The sequence below is a fragment of the Betta splendens genome, chromosome 4 (genome assembly GCF_900634795.4).
Source record: "Betta splendens chromosome 4, fBetSpl5.4, whole genome shotgun sequence".
Taxonomy (NCBI): Eukaryota; Metazoa; Chordata; class Actinopteri; order Anabantiformes; family Osphronemidae; genus Betta; species Betta splendens.
In genome coordinates, this window is record NC_040884.2 from 13,660,165 (window position 1) to 13,678,825 (window position 18,661).

At 43.8% G+C, this 18,661-nt stretch overlaps 1 protein-coding gene across 3 annotated transcripts; it reads right to left on the reverse strand.

Moving 5' to 3' along the window:
- Nucleotides 1–109: 109 nt before the first annotated feature.
- lancl2 (LanC lantibiotic synthetase component C-like 2 (bacterial)) lies at nucleotides 110–12,765 on the reverse strand. Of its 3 annotated transcripts, none has more exons than XR_008694491.1 (11): nucleotides 12,479–12,763; nucleotides 11,524–11,734; nucleotides 9,921–10,038; nucleotides 9,597–9,804; nucleotides 9,363–9,510; nucleotides 7,395–7,541; nucleotides 5,717–5,899; nucleotides 3,717–3,893; nucleotides 3,091–3,163; nucleotides 2,053–2,298; nucleotides 110–361 (listed from the first exon to the last, which is right to left on the reverse strand). XR_008694491.1 is itself a non-coding variant. In XM_055508162.1 (10 exons), exons 2-10 carry the CDS (start codon nucleotides 11,686–11,688, stop codon nucleotides 2,216–2,218), a joined length of 1,302 nt encoding a protein of 433 aa, XP_055364137.1. In that variant the 5' UTR covers nucleotides 11,689–11,734; nucleotides 12,479–12,763; the 3' UTR covers nucleotides 110–2,215. The 3 variants fall into 3 exon arrangements, 1 of the variants encoding a protein (XP_055364137.1); XR_008694492.1 differs by lacking the exon at nucleotides 110–361 and adding an exon at nucleotides 3,339–3,396 and having other exon boundaries at nucleotides 2,255–2,298; nucleotides 12,479–12,765; XM_055508162.1 differs by having other exon boundaries at nucleotides 110–2,298.
- Between the last annotated feature and the right edge of the window lie 5,896 nt (nucleotides 12,766–18,661).

Below are 18,661 nucleotides of genomic sequence, written 5' to 3' on the forward strand. Positions count from 1 at the left end.
TGCAAACGGTGGCTCAGGTCTCCAGTGTTGCTCTCCTTCAGCTGCTACTTCCTTTGGGCTTTGACCATTAACAATGTCACATAAAAAAATAAACAAGCAGCACACAAGCTCTTTTTTTTACTTTTAATTTCCAACACTGCTAAATTTTGCATAAACTCTTTAAGCACTGAATGAGCCAAAAAGCATGTTTAGAAGAACAATTAAAAGGTTTTACTGCTGTGGCACTGGAGCTCAGGAGTTTAGTGAGAAAAGAAATCTTTACACCAATAAGACCAACGTTTACCTGCATTCATGCCCACAGTTCTTCCACTGGGATCAAGATACAAATCACCTCCAAACACAATGAGAAGAATGAGTGAACCTGGAATCACAACAGATGAACACAATAAGGTTTCTACATGTGACGCTATTCTCAAGCAGAGACATTCAAGGTATGAGTTCTGCGAAAGAATAAGGCATTAGTGTCCATTCATGTGCCGTCGGAATTACTAAATGTATGTTGATGATGATGTTGATTCCAAGTGGAAGATAGCAATCATTTAAAAGCAGGCTTGTTTACAGCTTTACAACTGACATCCATGTCTCTGATTGGATAAAACCCAATTATCGTAATAATCACTATTTACTGTTCATATGTGGCATTTGTTACCATGATACAATGTGCTAGCGTGAGGTGTCTTGCTCAAGGACACACCTGGGATCAAACCAGGGACCTTCCCATGCCGACTCTTTTCCTATTAAACTACCAGGCTGCGGGAGTAATGTGACCGGAAAAGTAAATGTTTAATATAATAAAGGTCAAGTGATCAATGTTTGTATTAAATTTTGATTTGAAGAATTTTAATATCAAATCTAATTTTGTCTGAATGTTTTATAACACCTACAGTGCAAGTAAAGTCCTCAGCCAGTCAGTGTGGCAGGCTGCCAATCCAAACCAAGTTACAGACAAATGTGTTGTCACATTTTTATACTAGGTTTGAGTCAACTCTGACCGTTTCCCAAATTATTCGAACGACAAATCTATTTTACGTCATCCGTCAAGGAAGAATGCCACAAATAAATATTTAGGAACGTTTGGACACCCAACTAAACGCCAACACATGTAACAAGCAACTACAGCAACAAGCAGACACAGCTGGAACTGGTTCTAGCAGAAAAAAGCCTTTTAAAAGACAGACTTAAAAACTGTTTTAGAGCAATGCATAGTTTTTTTTCATTCATTATTAAATTATTACACTAGGGTTTTTTGGCAATTGTGTTCTTTAATCTCCTGCTGATCTCCCTCTTAATTAACTTCTTTGTTAATGTGGTTACAAATCATTAACAGACGTCCACTTGCATTGTGGACCACAAACTGAACAGCACTGTGGGTCCTGACAGATGGGAAACCTTAAAGTGAAATTAGGTTTATATAGCTAATGATGAAAAGCTAATGCTGTGGACACTGACCTGCTATGAAAAACAAAATCAGCTTTGTACCAAGTGTAAACATTAGACTTCCAATCTGAAACAGACGCACGGGCCGCCTGCTGTAAAGCACTGAACTAAAGAAAGATGAGAGAGGGGTGAAACCTTTCCTCGCTGTGACGAATACCTGGAGAACAGCAACAGCACACACAAATACAGCCAGATAAAATCACTACACTGACAGATTACGAGGCACCGTGGGCCAATTACAGTGAGCATGCAGGGTCATTGCCTACCAACAGCCTCGGTTCACTTCACACATACAGAGTGTGCGCAGATCCACTCACACTGTCCTTGTTGGCCTGGTGCTGTGATATTAAAGGCAGAGGGCTTTACCCCAACGTCACACATCCTCTGTGATGACAGCCCCACAGCGCTATGACAGAGGTCCTACAGGACTCACAGGATGCGAGTACTCGTCCTCCAGAAGAGATATTGACATCATCCTTTGGATCCATAACATTCAACCTTTGAGCTTTGCCAAAATCTCCCCTGGCTCCTTAAACATGTTTTTATTTACTCAAAAAAGGACACCACAGATTTATCTAAAAAAAAAAAAAAAAAGATTTAATGAGCTGCACCCACTCTGCTCTGCTTCTGCTTGATCTTCAGTTTCAGAGCAACTTGTTCACCACCATAACCAGAGTTTGACCAAGCCGCATCATAAAAACGTCCTCTTCCAGTGCTCAAATGCAGAGTCGAGTTAGTTTGGAAAGCAGTTTCTCCAGCCTCCTCCAGCGTCAGTGGTTCAATTGGAAAGCTCAAAAGCAGGGAAGCCACACTCTTCAGGGTTCGCCATTTCTGACAGGTAGTGGACGGTGCCTGCCATACCTGAGGAGGAGAAACACATTTGGTGTGGATTCACTCTCAGCACCTGACTCAGTATTATCATCTTCCTATTTCAGAAGCCTTATTCTGGGAAGTTTGCTTTTCACGGCTCCCATTGCCTGTTCTCACCAAGGGGAGGATCCAGTCAGTGAAACCAGTGATTCTTTCTATTTAGCATTAAATATCTTCGGTTTTGTGACTTTCTGGACAAGTATGGTGAGTTGACAGACTTAAGAGTTAAAACTTTGGACTATGAGGATTATCTCCCCAAAACCTTCCACTGTTTCAAAAACTACCAGGAGAAAAGGCTGATGAATGGACCACAAACAGTAAAGCAGGATTTATTGGCTGGTGCCAGACAGCTACTGTAAGAAATGCTGTGCTCTATTCAGATATGCTTTAGTCTCTGTAAGATATAAAAGGCAGTCAGTAAGGGACTTAGATTTCTGTTGAAAGCATAAGAAAAAAAAGGTATTTTGGACCTTCATGTGTCAAGTATCAGAGTTTAACAGCTGTGATTAAACCTCAAGCTTTGTGCAGGCAGTGTTCTTTTGCTGTGCTGCCAGCCATGCCCTTAATTCCTCCATTAGAGCTAAGTGAAAAGCCACTCTAGCCTTGCACAGACAGAACTACTCAGGATGCTGTATAATTGGCCTTTGATGGAAGAAGAGGCAGCACTAGACCGTTCGCGACTCGAATAACAGGCCTGGTATCACATCGATTTAAAAGACGTGGTTGTAGGAAGGGGAAAACCGCGTCAGAGCAGCTTTTAGCAGACGCTGACAGATTTGGTACCTTCAAACAGAGAGTAGGGTCGGTCCGGGATGCGACAGCCGTGCTTGCCGTAGTCCAGACACCACTCGGCAAACTGTAGGAGAATAAAAGCACAGCATGGCAACACCTGTTTGAGTTTAAAATGTGCTGAGCTACAGCAGCAGCACCATCCACTGTTAATCAGGTAGCTCATGTAGGCTCTAAGCATCATCTCCCATGAGACTAATCACAACACACCAGATTTTACGTCCCTTCGCTTCAAGCATTACCTCAGAATCGTTGTCTTGTAGCTGTTCGTACCCAACTGCGAGTCTCTCCAGGCTCATTCTAATTGCGTCAGACGGATGTTTGTGTCAGATTTAATTAAATTCCCTCCAAGTCCTTCTGACATATTGCATAAAAATGTATGACGGATGTGATGTCATACAGATAGACCACTAGAATCTAATTAGCTCATTCTACTCAAATTGAAAGATATTTGTGCCAAACACATTCACAATAACAGAATGGGTAAAAGGAAGGAACCCAAAGGTCATCTACCGACTTAATGGCTGCAGTCACAGAGGCAATAAATCTCTATTCATTTGTTCCAATTGTAATCCACTTTCCTCTCCTTCCTAAAATCTCGTCCTTGCCCCGTTTCTTACCTTACAGGCACGGTACAAGTATTTCTTGTCCTGGGTGAGCTTGTAAAGGGACAGGAAGGCATAGCCGTTGCCAGCTGTGCCGTGGCAGATCCCGTAGCCTTTCCTCAACAGGCCGCGCTGCCATATCACCTCAGCACATTCTGCAGCTTCCTTTAAGTACTTCTCCTCCTTAAACACCTGGGAAGACACAGATGACGGCAGATAAAAACTAGGACAAGCAAACAACAGGACAGCCAGAGTACAGGCTACAGTCCTTGTAACATTTAAGCCACACGTGTACAAAGCTGGCTGCTCTGTTGTATGGCTCCCTAGAGAACACAGGGGAAACGGAGAACCGGCGATAGCTGAGCTCACATAAAAGAATAAACGTTCCCACATGCCCAGACCTCATTAGTTGGTAATAAAGCATCATCACAGACCCGACAGACGACACGCGAGACATACAGTATCAGGCTGTTAAGACACACTGAGACACAGTGTGAGCATAGTGGAAATCTGACAGTCTGATTAGATGTGATCACATTAGCCAGCATCCTGCAGCAGCGTGAAGGTCCCCAACGGCTTCAAACAGGAAGCAGCAGCTTGCGTTCCTGGGGCTGGTGCTCAATGCAAAGGATGAAGTCTCCTTTAATCCTCTCTCTGCTAGTGCATAATATCAAGAGTGCAGAACCCTTTCATGCTATACTGTGGTTCACTGTCACACAGCAGTTGTAAAATGCATTTTGTTCTTGGGATGGATTGTTTAAAAAAAAAAATAAGAAAAAATACAAGGTATTGCACATCTTAAAGTACAGTGTAGTACACATATTTTTAATTACACAACAGTACAATGAGTACACCGTGTAGTTTGTCTCACTAATTCTGTTGTTTATTGCACCTGTGTTTGTTCACTGTGGGTGAAGAGGTGCGAATTCATAGAATGCCACTGAAGTGAGCGACTGCATCCTTCTCCCCAGTGTGGTTTCTTCGGTTTCCATGGTCACAGTGAGCTGGGAACAGTCCAGACACTTTAAAGGTGTATTCAACCACTGAGCTGTTAGCACTGCTTAAAGTTACGATGAAAAGGGAACTTGAATTTCCTGGTAGACTGAGACGTTATCCTGAATTACAAATGATACAGTAAAATTCAATCAGAGTCCACTGGATCATTAAAAATGACCCCTCCTTGACCCGGTCACAGGGTCATTGAGGTGAGACACTGAATTGTATGATGACGAACTCTGCGTTGCATAGCAACAGGGGTAAGGCAGAACTCCTTACAGGCTCTGACACCATAATGATAATGATGCTCCCGGATTTGCTCATGTGCAAAGGATAATTACTTACTCAAAGTTTGTCACTTCTCATTATAGTAACACCTCTATTAGCATCACTCGCAGGTTTTCTGATAATGACTACATCATGCATAAAAAAAAAACAGCGAGGGCAGCGTTAACAGGATGTATGTATGCAAACACTACAAGCTGACCTGAGCTGTTCCACTAACCAAAGAAGAACTCCTGCTGCAGCAACAAACGGCAGATTGGTTGTGGATTCTGTTCATGGTGAGACAGTGATAAGCAATCGTGTCTCCCATTGTGCTTTGCTCTCTGTGTGGTTCCGTAGAGCCGGCATTAATGAGAGAAATGACAACGCCAGAACAGCTGCACATTAGCTGCCAAGCGGCTCCCCAACTGCCAAGAAAAGAAGAAATTAGCCTATGATGCAGTACTGGGTAATGCATGGGTTTGCACAGACTTACACAGTCTCTCCAAGATCCGCAGAGACAAGGTAATGTGTGTTTAATACATTGTGTTTTTAAAAGCTTTTGTCTGGAAAATGTAAGGAAACCACACGTCAACATATATGCAGCACCTCACGCTGCCTATGCAGGGCACCACCACAAGGTGCCAGTGTTGGTTATGAGTTTAATAGATAAACGCCATTAAAGTCTGGTCAGTTCAGCCAGGTGCCCCGGGCTGCACAGGACGCTAAGCATACTAGTCATGAACCAGTCCTACCTTGTGAGCCATGATGAGCATATGGATGACACCAGGCGCCCCGTGGCACCAGTGAACCAGACGGTCGCTCTCGTTGCTCAGCGATGACGGAAAGTTTCCTGAGCGAAACCTCTTGTGGCGGATGTAGTCGATGCTGGGGCGAACCACCTCCGACAGCATGTCTGGATGGACCTTTGCTCCTGGCTACAGGGAGAAAGAGGCGGAGGTGAGCTCCATTTGCACTGCTGTAGCAACGTGCAGGAACACATTCAACATTAGTTAGGATGGTGGAAGTGAACGGAGAAAGAGGTAAACGCCCAACGGTGATTCACCAGCTGTTTGGAGAAACGTGAGCCCAGTGGAGCCAAAAGTGGAACACGGTGGAGATTTCTCATCCTCATCTGTAATTAATTAGTCAGGAGGAAAAACACCACAAATTCCCACCTGTATGTTACATCCTGCACTCAGTCAAGTGTGTGTAAGTTCTGAAGCCTTTATGGACAGTTTGCAGCCAGATTACCAGTCTATAAGAAGGCAGTGACTTGCAGTCACTGCAACAAAGTCATCTATGTAGTGAGGGAGGAAACACTTGGGAAGCATTGAACCCGCTGCGTATCACTACTCCTGCAAACGTAGTTTTTTATAGAAAGCTTTATAACCTTATAAATAAATGTACATTAAGAAACTAAGCATTCAGGCCGTATGATCCTGTACTGGCATATGGAAATAAATATAAAAAGACAAACAGATTCAGATGCTTCTAAATGGACTCGCCCACAGACTGATGCATGAATGAATAATTTATTTCCATCAGAAAAGAGTTCAGTGTGTTAATGAGAACACCAGTGAACAAGAACAGAGACGCAATACAGTAGCCTCTGTGGACTGACTCCAATAACACAAAGTAGGAGCATCAAAACAGACCCACACTGCCATTAGAAGCAGCACTTTGTAGTAAAACGTCTTAGTAGAAATGAAAACCAAGGCCATAATTTCATATTTTGAACAATAATGCATTGCGTCTGCTTTCATATTTAATGAAGTGGTTTAGCGGAGCAGCCGTGTGATGTTTGACTGCACGAGTTAGCAGCTGCGCTGGATCTAATCTCCGTTCAGCGCAAACACAACAAAAACCTTAAAGCAGGAACCAACTGCTTCTTGATTTGGCACAAGTCCAGTTAAACTACATCTCTCTAAAGAAATAATGAAGATGAATCAATGGATGCTTTAGGATTTTAACACAGGAACGTAGCATCTAAACATCTAAAATCCACTACAAAATATTGCCAAATGTCAATACAGAGCAAATTTGAAGGAAGTGGTTGTCTTGGTTTTGACGGCATCAGTATTGCGGCAACTGTGTGAAACCTAGAATTCTGAAGCCTGTTCTGTACAATCACACAGGCTATAATCTAAAAAGCACCATATTAGTGTTTTACAGTGCAGCAAAACCTGTAATTTCCCCACTTTGGGACTAATAAAGGTTTTATTATTATTCTATTATTAATTCAGAGCCTTCCTTCCTTCATTCCTTTCACTTGTGGCCTGACTTAAGTGGTTAAATGCAGCTGAATTCTTCGCATTTGGCAAAGTGCATCAATTCTAATATGAACCCTTTACGAGTTCGTCACCAAGACAACCCACCATTATCGTTTTCTAACTGTCAAAAGCCAGCGTTGAAGCTCGCGTTTCCCCTTACCTGCATCAGCATGTAGTAGATGCCAGCCATGCCGTGGGCGGCGCCGATGTACTGCTTCTTGTGCCATTCATAGAGGAGAGGACAGCGATCGGTCTTCTTCTGCTCCGCTGACATGTTCTTCCCCGATTCCACGATGGCAGTCACCACCTGAAAAATGCCTTGTCTGATTGATCCTGACAGAACATTAGCACTTTCATTTTGCACAGTCGAAGGATGAAGCCAGGGTCAGAATACTACTACACTATTTTAAGTTGAAAAAAAGATGGTAAAACAATGTTTTTACTGAAAAAATAATAATAATAAAGACACCACATATGCTAACACATCTGGATTTCTATCAATAAAAAAATATTTACAGCAAAAGAGAAGACCGTTCGTGAGTTAACTATACACATAACTATGAGCCATGAGCATGTTTGTGTGTGTCTCTATAGGGGCTTGGGGTTCTGTGTCAGCAGTTTTTGACATCTCCATGCACGATGGAGGGAATTCTGCAACAGCAGCATTACTGCCGCCCATGACAAGGCAGATTTACAGCCAGCTTGTTTATTCATACCTGTCTTCTATCCTATATACTATACTACTGTCTCTCATGCATAAACTAAGCCTGAGGCGGCAATCATCCATGTTAGTGGGGAACAAATACAACAGAACTCAAGGGCTAAAATCTCATTACCCTAAACAAATCAGGAGCAATGAACATCAGCCAGCCTAGCAGATTCTCATCAACTGTGATCAACTCGCTCAGCTGCATATGGAGTGTGATGCAGTGTCACAATGAATTGAAAACTGAGTGGCAAGAACATAGAGATTCAGGGTTTCGGCGCCGTCCGTATATGCTGGCGTAAGCAGAAGCTGCAGGCTGGAGCACGACATTGTATGTAGCTTTAGATTCACTTTGGAGCTCAGGTCGACTGCTGCTGCTGCTGCTGCTCGCTCTGATACTAAAAGCAATGATCTTGACAGATTCTGTCTGACAGCATTAATGACCAATCATGTTTCACACCACAAATGCAGACCCAGATCAAGATACAAGATTATAAAGATACACAAGTAATAAATATGTGATTTATATTTCTAATCAGAGACCATTGTAATGGCAAATGTCTTTTATAAATGGAGTCTAAACATTTTCTCTCCTATACACTATAAGCTGTTAGAGGATAATGGACAAACTACCACAAAATTATTTTTTACTTAAACATTCTGCTCGAACTGTAGCAAAGCTACTGTTTGGACAAACAGTGTGATGCACGTGCTGGTGACAAGTGTGTTTATGAGTACAGCAGGTGGGGAAATGAAGAGTCTGCAGTGCTACAGGAAACTGGAGCTTTAACATGTTTATACTCCATCATTCGTAATAATACCTTCATCAAAAACTAATAATGATCTTATTATGTTATCACAATGCTGCCTGCTCTCTCAGCATAACGCGCCAACGCGTGTCTGATCTGGCACTTGAACAAACGTGACAGATGGTCCTGCAGTGAGTATGCGCTTGGGCAAATATTCAAAATGTGTGAATATTATGGGACTGTGGGGAGATTTTAACAACTGTGTGTGTGTTTGAGTCCTTGAATTCCTCACCACTCACTCAGTAAGAACAGACTGCTACTTCTACACAGAAAGATGTTGGCAAGAAGATGATTTCTAAGCACATTTCTCTTTTATCAGAGGGAACATTGTCTAACTAGAAAATAAAAATCTTACATTATGTTTAATCTAGTTCGAATGCTTCATGTTGACATGTGAATAATACTGTACATGTACCTGTGACACCTGTACATTTCAAATATCAGATTCAGATTGGTTTATTTGTCATGTGCAGGTTAACGCGCAGTTAACAATGCAATTAAATGCTTATACACAGGAAGAAACCGGTCAATTCACTCGCAAAAGTAAGGGACAATTAAAAAAAAGCAGACAAAAACATATGGAGTGTTAAAAACTGCATTTACAGTATCTGACCTTTGTGATGGTGCTCTCATCGACCGTGTCAGCTCCAATCTCTTTGTTAACGTAGAGTAAAGCATAGAGGTAACCGGCTCGACCATACAGCAGCTCATCTGGCATCTCAGCGTCAGGACTCAGCACTGACCGCTGCAGCTGGAGGAGTCTGCAATAAAACACAAATACTGTACTTAAATGTTTAATGTCACTTTAATGGGTGAAATACGTTTGACGACTAACAGCCACACTTACCTGGAGAGACAGTCTTGGCTGTCAGCGGCATTGTTGAGTTTGTGGTGGACCACAGCACCCACTGCCAGGGGCCCTGCATCACCACACAGGAACGTCACTTTGCGCCCATTCAGGATCCTCATGGACCGCTTCACATAGTCCAATGCCCTCTGCAGGTGGGAGGCCTCCTGGGTCACCCGGTGCAGCTGCAGGTACAGCAAGGCAATACCTGATGTGGGGAATAAACACGGTGATGCTGTGCTCTGGCCTTGTCACACAGTATCAAAGCTAATGATAAACATGGGACAATCAATTACTGGCTATGCAGTTACAGTAGAACCCGACCTGTCCAGCCAGTATAAGTTGAGAAATCATGGGGGTCAGCGGTTTTGAGGCCCTCCTCCATTTGCTGGAGGAGATCTTTGATCTTATTCTGGACCTTCTTCTGAAACGATGCACTCACCTATGGAGGAAACGGCAGATTTATAAACAAAATCATGAATGACATTCAAATGCCCTCTGAAGTCTGTCCTAAAACTGTGAAAAGTAAAGCAAATTGTAATAGTAATTGTATATGAAAAGCATGTTTTCTACCACTGGTTCGACAAAACAAAGGATGCTTGCAATTTAATTGACAAATAGTTAAAATTGAAAAACTCTGGCCGCAGCAGGCTGCAGTCCTACATCTGAACATCTTCGGAAACTCTAGAGGTCAGAAACACCTGAAAGTGAGCCTAATAATTTCTCAGATAAAGACCAGAAGGTCATGACCCAAACTCTTCATTAGAATTCACTACAGGAACCACATTATGTTAATAAGCTTATTTCCCACACGGTACCGTTTACCCTTTGCAGACTTAACAGCACAGGTCAGACCATGCTTCAAAGGCTGCTTAGGTTGTGGATAGGAGGAAATTAATTCTCTACAGACTCTGTTCACAGTGTCAGCTGTATGAAGATCAGTGCTGGGGAGCTTCCTAAATCAAAGCAGCTACATAGCTTTCAGTGAGTGTCTCTCAGTAACCAGCTCCTCCAACACAAATGGAACTCTGGGACTGCATGAAGAATGCAGGAGCTATTTGTTGGACTCGGAGCCTATTTACTCCACTGGTGTGATAAATTAGGAGACACAGTTTAGAGAATGAGTTCCTCAGCTACTGCGAGGAGGCAGCGCTGTGCAAACTGTTTTTTTTACCATGTTCATCTGAATTTGATGTAACCATTTAATCCAATGCACAATGGGCTGATTAGTACATACGCTTTCAAGACAATCACCATTTCAAAATAATTCACAGCAATTTGAAAAATAAATGATTGCTTCTACAGATCATATTTGATTCCTACATAATGAATATCGGATGCAGGTTAAATGTTCTGCTCATGGGAGCACAGGCCCAGTCATCCTGAATAATGTCAGTTCCCACAGCAGATGTGTTAGTCCAGCAATCATCATGCTCCTTTCAAAACACAGGTTCCCTTAAAAGCCTGCATCTCAACCTTTTATGATAACAAACCCACAGTATGCACTGCCTCGGTTCTGACTCACTGCTACTGTCGTCCACGGATGAAGGGAAGGGTGGAGGAAGGAGAACAAAGACAGAGCTGCCTCACAAGAATAAATGTCACTGTTTGGCACAACAATGGATTGTTCAAAAAGCCAACGGGGGAGAATGACGTAGTGTAAACAAGCGTTTAACAAGATCGAGCTGCCACACAGAACAACACAACACGACACAACACGACACGACACGACACGGTTTTCATACCAGGCAGCACTGGTTGATCTTTCACACAAATGTTCTGACATTCTTATAACATATTATGTCATAGGTGCTAAACAACTTTAGCAACTACGACACACCTGTATGACTGGGCCAAGCTATCGCTAGTTTGTATTAGCACGTGGGATATTATTTTTAAAAAGTGCTGCAAACGCTACACGCATCACCTTTCCGTCTGCATCAAACGGCTCGCTGTGCGCTACGTCAGCTCCGGAGTTGGAGGTGACGACTCCCTGGTCCCAGTCGGGGTAGAGGTTGGGAAAACAGCGCTCCTCCATCTCCGCCTCCGAAGCCGAGATGAGCTTCAAGCGCTTGGACATGTTATCTCCCATCGCTACGGCGGCTCGGCGGGGACAAAAACCCACGGTGACGCCGTACCTGTGAAATGCATGGTGGAAAAAAGCGAAGTCGCATTTAGATATAAACCGCAACGAAGTGCGAGGAAATAAGATATGAACATGAAATATAATAATGAATGTTGTTATAGTGTAATAGGCGGATTTTCACTATACCAAAACGAGTTACTCATTTAAATAGACGAGCATTAAATAAACAAAATAAGAAAAAATCTTAAACAATGACATAGCAGCAATATAAAGAAACGACAAGCACAGCATATTTGTTTTGTCAGACTTTTTATACACCCAGGTTTATTTAACGTCTTACTTACTCAGACATTTATATAACGAGCGCTTTATGCTGATTAAAAGCTGGAGTTTGAATTAGTAATATATAGTTTGCTGCGCTGAAACTCTCAAATTAATTATAATCAGTTAGTGGAAAACAACGGCTATTGATCATTTCTGATGCATTAAGCGAAGAAAAAACTTTAGCTTATGGCCTAAATGTCACCTTGAGTCGGCTAAGCTTCATACAGGCCGGGACAATGGATATTTAATGAGACAAAAGGCCACTATAATGTGTTAGATTCGGACTTCTTTTCGTTTGGGGGCGTAAAGTAAAAGAAAATGTAGGATGAAAGTCAGGTGTAAGCAGTAAAATGCAAATCCCACCGCCTCGAGGGAAATAGAGAACAATTGTTGCTACACAGACTGCCGTGAATACAGCGGTGCGGGCTCCAACGGCGCAAGTTGTGACAGGTGGAGCCCGCGTCGCTCTTACCAGCGGCAGGATGGACGGCAGCTGGTCCGCTCAGCGGCGCCCTCGGTCCGCGGTCCCTTCGCTCGGTCCCGGTCGGCGGTTGCGGCAGCCTCCGGCGGCGTCTCTCCGCATCCCAGTGTCCAACCTCCGGCGCTTCCCGGTGAATGGGAAGTAGCAGCCGCAGTCAGAGCGCGCAGGCGGCGCGAGCAGCCATGTGTCACCGCATCATGCTCCCCGTCGCTCCCTCCTCCCCCCGCGAGCTCACCGAGCCATCACACCGGTGCTGAGGCTGCGTGGCAAATCAGGAATTAAAAGGAAAAAAGACCCCAGCCCCCACCTGGAGTCCCCTCCACCTCTGGGATGCAGAGGGTGTGCACCCCCACCGCCTCCTCCCCTCAAACCCAGCCCCCTGCACCAGGACCCGCCTGTGACGACCAGAACCCGTCGGTACCCACCGGTCCACCCCAGTCCAGTCCTGACTTCACATGTGAATAGCGACAGATGGTGCTGGCGTGTGATGCTCTGCTGCCGGGATTAGGCAATATAGCAAACAAATCCACACCCTCCACCCCTTCCACACATGCCACCACCTCCCTCTGTCGCCTCCTTCATTCCCTTTCTGCCACTTTCTGCTCCTGTTTGAGTCTGCGTCATTTATTTCATCACAAAGTTGCTGTAAAATAATATTACAACGCATCTTTATTAAAGTGAACCCCGTAGATCTATACATCGATTGTACCAGCAGCCCATAACTTCATCTCTATAATAATGTCCAAGGACACAAGTGTTTTCCTGAATCCCTTATTCTAAACAGGCAGACCGCCCTGATGGCATGTGATCAGTCTCTTCCTTCACGTTTTTCTACTGCAGCAGTCTCGTCCGCTCCAACACAATGGCTGAAGCAGCTTTGCCAGGACATGCAAAGCTTTCACTTCTGGACTGGATCCATTTGTTTCATCCCACAATCAATCAGGGGAAAGAGATAAAGGCAGGTGGAACACACACACACACACACACACACACACACACACACACACACACACACACACACACACACACACACACACACACACACACACACGTGTTGGAACTCTCACATCACTGAAACAGAGCTGGTCATCATTCAAAGCCAATCAATCAATTTGATGTCGATTTGAAGTCACTTTGCCAGAAAACTAATGAACCTTTACCTTAAGGTAAAGAAATGATGAGCTATTCTCTACTGGCAAAGTCAGTCACCTGAACTCAGCAAAAAACAGATACTTGTCAAGTGATGAAGGGGAAACTGGATTAAATATAACTTTTTGGCCCAGCTGTAGTTTTCGTGTTCATAGCTCAGGGGAATAGAGGGAACCTCTCCATGGGAAGCTCTACCGTCAACAGAGCACCACTTCAGGATAAACTCTAAGCTGTAACATGGGAGACTTGTTGATCGAACCGCAGAGAGCAGTAACGATGGTCTAATCCCATGGAGGCCTCCAAACACATGTAACAGCAGCCTCTCGTCAGATGCACTAATCTCCTGCAAGGTCAATCCGAGCAGCACCGCATGGTGTCGTTTTTGGGTCCGTGTTGGGAAAACAAGAGGCAGACGTGGAAATGAGATCGTGGAGCTCCAGCGAAGGCAGGTCGTCCTCCAGGAAGGAGCGTTTGTAGAATCAACTCCTCTCATTCTAGAATCGCAGACTGTTTTGAAGCTGTGCCGTTAATCTGCAGCGTAAAACAGACGCGAGGAATCTTTTTTTAGTCACGTTTGCTGACAGACGTCTGAGTTATTCTGGCAACTCCTGACTCCTCCTCTCTTTGTTCTGAAATAGACCATTTAGAGTCACTGTACATGCGAATCAGTTCCAGCAATGGGAACTGGTGATCAAAAGAAAGCTGATGACAGGATGAGCTGAAGAGAAATCTGTGCATGAAGCTTCCAGAGATGCACTGTTGTACAGTGTTACTGCAGCATAGCAGGACGGCTTGTCTTTGTAGAGTGAGCCAGTGTATCCCACACATGCATCAATACCACTGTTTAAAACCTTATATATGTCATTTTAATTGTCTCACAAAAGGCAGCACTCTAATTTCATTACAGTTTCAGTCTCAGGCATAAAACTGTGTCTTTGCTTTGTGTAAAGTGAGACGCTACGCTGCAGGAACACACAGCAGTTACCGCCGAGGACGTGTTCGTCGCTGTGCTTTCATGTCCAGCAGAATGAGCTTGACATCAAGCTGATGTTGGGTAATCTGAAAAACTGAAAGCTCTGCACACCTGATTTATTGTGGTCATTTTCTCTGCATTTATTGAGTACTGCAGATTTGATTATATTGTAAATTATTGTTCATCTGCAGTGGAGAATACAAGTTGTAATTTGTGTCTAACATAATAAAAAATGACTATTTTCATTTTTTAAAGCTAATTACAAACTCATAGACTTTCATTTCTCACTAGGTTCCTTTTCTACAGAAAACAATAAGACAACCCAATCTTAAAGGCAGCAGAGAGAGCGCCAAGCTGTAGGAAGTGATTTACTATGATGTGTGAACGTCTTCACATTCAAAAATAGAAATACTTTGAAAGGAAGTCAAGTGAGCAGGTGGAGGCCGTGAGTTGTGTTTCAGCATGAGCCGGGCAGCTTGACTTAGCTCCGCTCCATCCACAGGGTGAGGATGGAGGTGCAGCGTGTTGGCAGAGACAAGACAGGATATCGATCCCTTTCCACCTGAAACAGTCACAAGCGCATCGCACACAAGCAAAGCGTTTCTTTGTAAATGAGCAGAGGAGACGTTAACGAGTCCAGAGCCCAGCGCACACTCACAGCACCTGCAGAAGCAGCTGTCCAGAACCAGGCGGGCGTCACATTAAACGGGCAAGATCTGGGCCTCTGCAAATGTAAATGTGTTCAAATGTAGTCCTCGTTGCGTTAGAAAGAATCTGATCCAATGACAACAGCTCACTTTCCTGCAGCGGAGTGGGCCTGATGTTACATCTTATACACCGTTTAGTCATGTGCGGAGTTTTGTTTATTCATGAAGCCTCATTCTGTTTTGACACAGCAGCTCAATGCCAGGAAATGACTACAAATGATGTTTGATGGTTTGGGAATCAAGCCTTCTGTAGTGCAGTATGTGCTTGGATGTGATTTATCATATAGGACATCAAAGGATTATTAATAGTGATGCATTAATGGACTGTTACTTTATGCCAGGCTTGTGGTTTCTAACCCAGATACGAAGGGCTGCAAAGAGCATCACAATAGACCCAACATTACAGAATATTTTGTTTTTAAAATGAATAATAATTTGACATCTTCACAACAACTACACACAGCTCTCTTTACTCGTGAAGTGGTATTGGCAAAGGTAGAGGAGTAGAGCTTCGCAGAAATGCTCATATTTGTTATCTGAAAATGTGTGACTGAATCAAAGTGTCACAGAGCAGATTATCACCTCGGCAACTGTTCTGTCATCCTGACGACATGATGCAGGAATTTATATGCTTTAACCTGATGAGGTGGATATTTGGCCTTTTACACATACAAACACACACACACCGCATTTATATTCTGTATAATCAATACCAAAGCTTCGGTCTAGATGGAAACTTTGAACTGTATAACCTGATATTGTAATTTCAATCGTATGCTGGGAATGTTGTCAAGCTTTCATTCACCTCATCCGACACCACACCAGCTCTTTTAATTAAGACTGTGTCTGGGTTTTAATCAGCGAGGTAAAATGGACTGAATGCCTAGGCCAATAACAACCCACAGTAGTTCCGCTCTGCTCGGAAGAATTATCTTTTTTCTGACAAATGCAATTCAAACATTTTAGATAAAAAATATGAGTTGCACCGCTTATCGCATTGAGTACTGTAATCCATGTCTGACCTCTGCTGGTGAGCAGTGGCAACTGCATCAACCCTGACAGTGCTACTTTCCTTTGAGGCTTCATTGTGAAAACCAGTCTGTTTCTAACCATGATATATACACTCATTATCATTTACGTTAATGGCTCTGCTTGCACACACACACACACACACACACACACACACACACACACACACACACACACACACACACACACACACACACACACACACACAGTACATCATGCTAATGCTGAGAGACTGACTCATAATTTTCCATTTCCCCCTAAAAGCATCAGCGCTGCTGATCTCAGTGAAGCACATTGTACTTTATTTGTGCCCCAGTCGTAGCAGGTCAACCAGTCCTCCACCTCTGTGCTCATCCTGCACTTGCTGCCTCCAGTTCAGCCCCAACATTGCTCACACCAAAAAATAAGAACTGAAAAGACTGAGAAGATGAGCCGGTGTTTTATCAATCTGTGGAATTTATACAAAAAATAAAAGAATTTTTTAATATGTTGCGTAATCACAGCAGTAAATAGAGGGATTTATGACAGTTGCAGTTATATGTTCCAGTTTTCTTTTATACTGAGTTTATGTAAAGCAGTTTCTGTGTGAATGAAACCTTTTGTCTCAATAAAATGTTAATTTTAAAACCTCATTGCAAAAACTGGAAAACTCCACTGATTTTTACCAAAAACAGTACAAACCTGGTTGTCGTCCAAACCTCCAGAACTCCAGAGTTCAGTGATGCTTGAATCGAAAGCCTGGCGCCCCCCAGCGTGGAGGGGGAAGGGAGGCGTGTGAGAGCCAGGGAGGGGATTGTAACTCACTTTCCTTATCTGGGATCAATAGAGAACAATCAATTTTAATCAAATCCTGAGCAGCCCAGTCAGGTGGGGGGTTGGGGAGGATGTGGGGGAGAGTAGGAGGAAGGAAGTGAGGAAGGGAGCGGGACAAAATATTCACAGCGGAAGAAAAAAACACATTACTTTCTCCTCCAGTTCGCTTTGGCCTCTATTTTAAAATAGCAAACTCTTCTGTGTTCGCTGCTTTCTAATTCCTAATTTCTGATTCCTTCCCAGCAGCCACCGGCTCACTGGCAGCGTCTCCAAGCCTCAGATCAAAGTCAATCAGACCCACAACCCACACCAAACACACAATCAGGTCACACCCCAGGAAAATGAGCATGAAGGCGAAGGACGCTGGCGTTGTGTTTGGGACGAGGATGGGATGAACGCTGATCCACTACCTGTAACACACACCCTGGAATGCAAAGGACAGCAGCACCCCCCAGTTGCGACTTCCTGTGACTGCAACATCACCAAAACATGAAAACACTGAAGTACAGGCAATACACAGACAGACAAAACCTAACCTGCTCGTTATCAGTGATTGCCTGTGTTTTATGTGTGAATTCAGTAATCTGTTAACAATATTTCAACTAAATAATTCATTTATGAGTTATGAGTCTCGTGTTGCTGACCTGCTTGTTGTGGGCTATAAGTAAAAGAGACAATATATATGTTACACAGACAAATGAATGGCGCTGCCTCCACGTTTTAAGAACGGGTGTCTCAGGCTGAATGTAGCGACCAATGAGCTGATATCCTGCTGCAGGTGTTGACTAAGGGACGGCACCTCCACCATCCTTTACCATAAATTAACCAGGTAGGTCGGCACCACGATAACACATCAATTTGACCCGGAGGAAGCCTCGACTTCAAGGTGAACCCGCGCAGATATGATTTCAACTTCACATTAAGCATTTGGTGATAACCTGCAAAAACGCATGATGGGGCAGAATTCCTGTATTTCCTGACACTGTCATTAATACGTTTTAAATAATTAATAACGCATGAGATCCACTAGCAACAGCTAAACATCTTATTTGTTTTTCACAACACTTGAAGAGAGACGTCAGGCTCAAACCCATCTGCTCGCTGACAGATGCACCTGCTGCAGCGGCGGGTGCAGCGGGCCAGCATCCATACATCAGTGTCGATGTGCAGAGCGCCTGTCAGGGTATTCTTAGCCTTCACGCAAACAGACCGAGGAGGATACTACAGTGCCGCTCACCAAGGTCTACTTCTCCTCCCTCAGGCGCATTTAGGGTTGCATCGCGATGCAGGTGAAACATAGAGCCGAGGAGCCGAGGAGCCCCAGGAGCGTGATTCATACAGCTCCTATCAAAGCGTTTGTAAATGATTTATATGTATTGCTGCAGCCAGAACCCTATAGTGTGAGGAGACCTAGAAACGCATGTCTTACTGCGATGGGGATGGAGTCAAGCAACACGCGCGCGCGCGCGCACGCACGCACGCAGGACAGGAGTGCTCCTGCGC